General features: G+C 33.5%; 1 protein-coding gene across 1 annotated transcript in view; it reads right to left on the bottom strand.

The window, feature by feature from the left end:
* LOC119587668 (uncharacterized protein DDB_G0271670-like) overlaps nt 1–1,691 on the bottom strand; it is a 50,430-nt gene that overhangs the window by 48,120 nt on the left and 619 nt on the right. The window contains exons 2-3 of the mRNA XM_037936348.1: nt 1,461–1,587; nt 1,116–1,298 (exon numbers count right to left, since the gene is read on the bottom strand). Of these exons, the coding sequence (XP_037792276.1) occupies nt 1,116–1,298; nt 1,461–1,587 (310 nt within the window). The remainder of the gene's footprint in view (nt 1–1,115; nt 1,299–1,460; nt 1,588–1,691) is intronic.

Here is a 1,691-nt window from a genome sequence, read left to right on the forward strand (position 1 = left end):
AAGCCTAGGAATCTACAGACTGTAATTATTTTTCTACTTTACATAGATAAACAGATATAAATCACTTCCATTTCATCTTATGAGGAATATATTTCTCTTAATAAGAAAAAAAATGAAAGATAATTTACGAAAGGTGGCATGCAATTAATTTCCAAAACATTTTAAAGGTATTCTTTATAGGTTGCCAAAACTTGCAAAGATGACATAAAAATGAGTTGTAATACATGAATCAGGATAGTGCAGACGTACTTACTGAACTAGGTCACTACAACTTTATTAGTTCTAAAGATGATATACGTTTTAAAGAATATGCTTTCATTTAAATATAATAAATATTTTTTTCCTAAGAAGGAAAACTGAAGTATGATACATAGCTCTACAGACTTACTGCTAGAGCTTGAACTGCTTGACTTGGAGCTACTAGAACTTGAACTGGAGCTACTTGTACTTGAGCTAATGGAACAAGAGCAGCTTGAACTTGAACTCCTTGAACTTGAGCTACAAGAGCTTGAAATGCTTGAACTAGAACTACTACTTGAGCTTGAACTTGAACTAGACCTGCTTGAACTTGAGCCTAGGAATATGTACATTATGATTATGTATATGCATACAATTTATTTTTTATTATTCTTTTTTTCTATACAGAAGCAAACAAATCACTTTCAGTGAATTGTCCTTCTGGATATTTTTTTTTCTACAAATAGTCCAGAAAACAAGATTCCAGTGCATGACCCTATGGAATGCAGATTTACTGCGTGAACTAGAGGTACTGCAGCTTGAGCTTCTTGAACCTGAATTCATAGAATAATAACTAAATTTGGTTACTTACAAACTGAGCTGATATATAAATGCCGATTTCAACATTAAGGAAAGATAGATTATCCCTGCCAGAAAATATATCAACAATTAGCCATGTAGAGAGAGTTTCATTTTTGTGGAAATTCCACAAAAATACACAACTGTTGCCTTGGAAATACGCAATGGGTAAAGGAGTTCTTACCTTGTTAACAACAATCCTGTGAGAAAGAAATTCCTTTATAATAAAATAATCCTGTTTTCAACAAAGGAAATAGAATATATAGTGGTAGCAAGGAATAAGGTCTTAGATCACTTACTGCTCGAACTTGAACTGCTGGAGCTGGAGCTGCTGGAGCTTGAGCTTGAACTACTCGAACTGGAACTGCTAGAGCTTGAACTACTTGAACTAGAACTGCTAGAGCTTGAACTACTAGAGCTTGAGCTACTTGAACTTGAACTACTAGAGCTGGAACTGCTTGAACTTGAACTGGAGCTTGAACCTATGAATAAGCAGATTATAACTACATATTTTTTTTTCTATTTTCATAGACAAAATGCAGAAATTTGGAATTAAAGATATCAGTGAATAATGACAATAAATAAGGCAGATTTTTAGGAATATGGAAGATAAAACATGAACAAATAGATGGGAAATTCTCCACTAGAACATACTGCTAAAGTTTCAACACCTGAAGCTGGAACTACTAGAGTTTCAGATTGGAAATAAGCTTTTAAGATTTTTCCCAACATCAGGTGGGCTATATAGAAAGTAAGTTCTTCTAAGAATATCTGTTAATATGAATGTTCTGCAAGGAAAATCAGGGTGTAATATATGGTCTTAGCTGATACAGACTTGCTGATATAACTTGAGCTGGAGTTATAAGAGTCTGAAC

Source organism: Penaeus monodon, chromosome 23 (genome assembly GCF_015228065.2).
Source record: "Penaeus monodon isolate SGIC_2016 chromosome 23, NSTDA_Pmon_1, whole genome shotgun sequence".
Classification (NCBI taxonomy): domain Eukaryota; kingdom Metazoa; phylum Arthropoda; class Malacostraca; order Decapoda; family Penaeidae; genus Penaeus; species Penaeus monodon.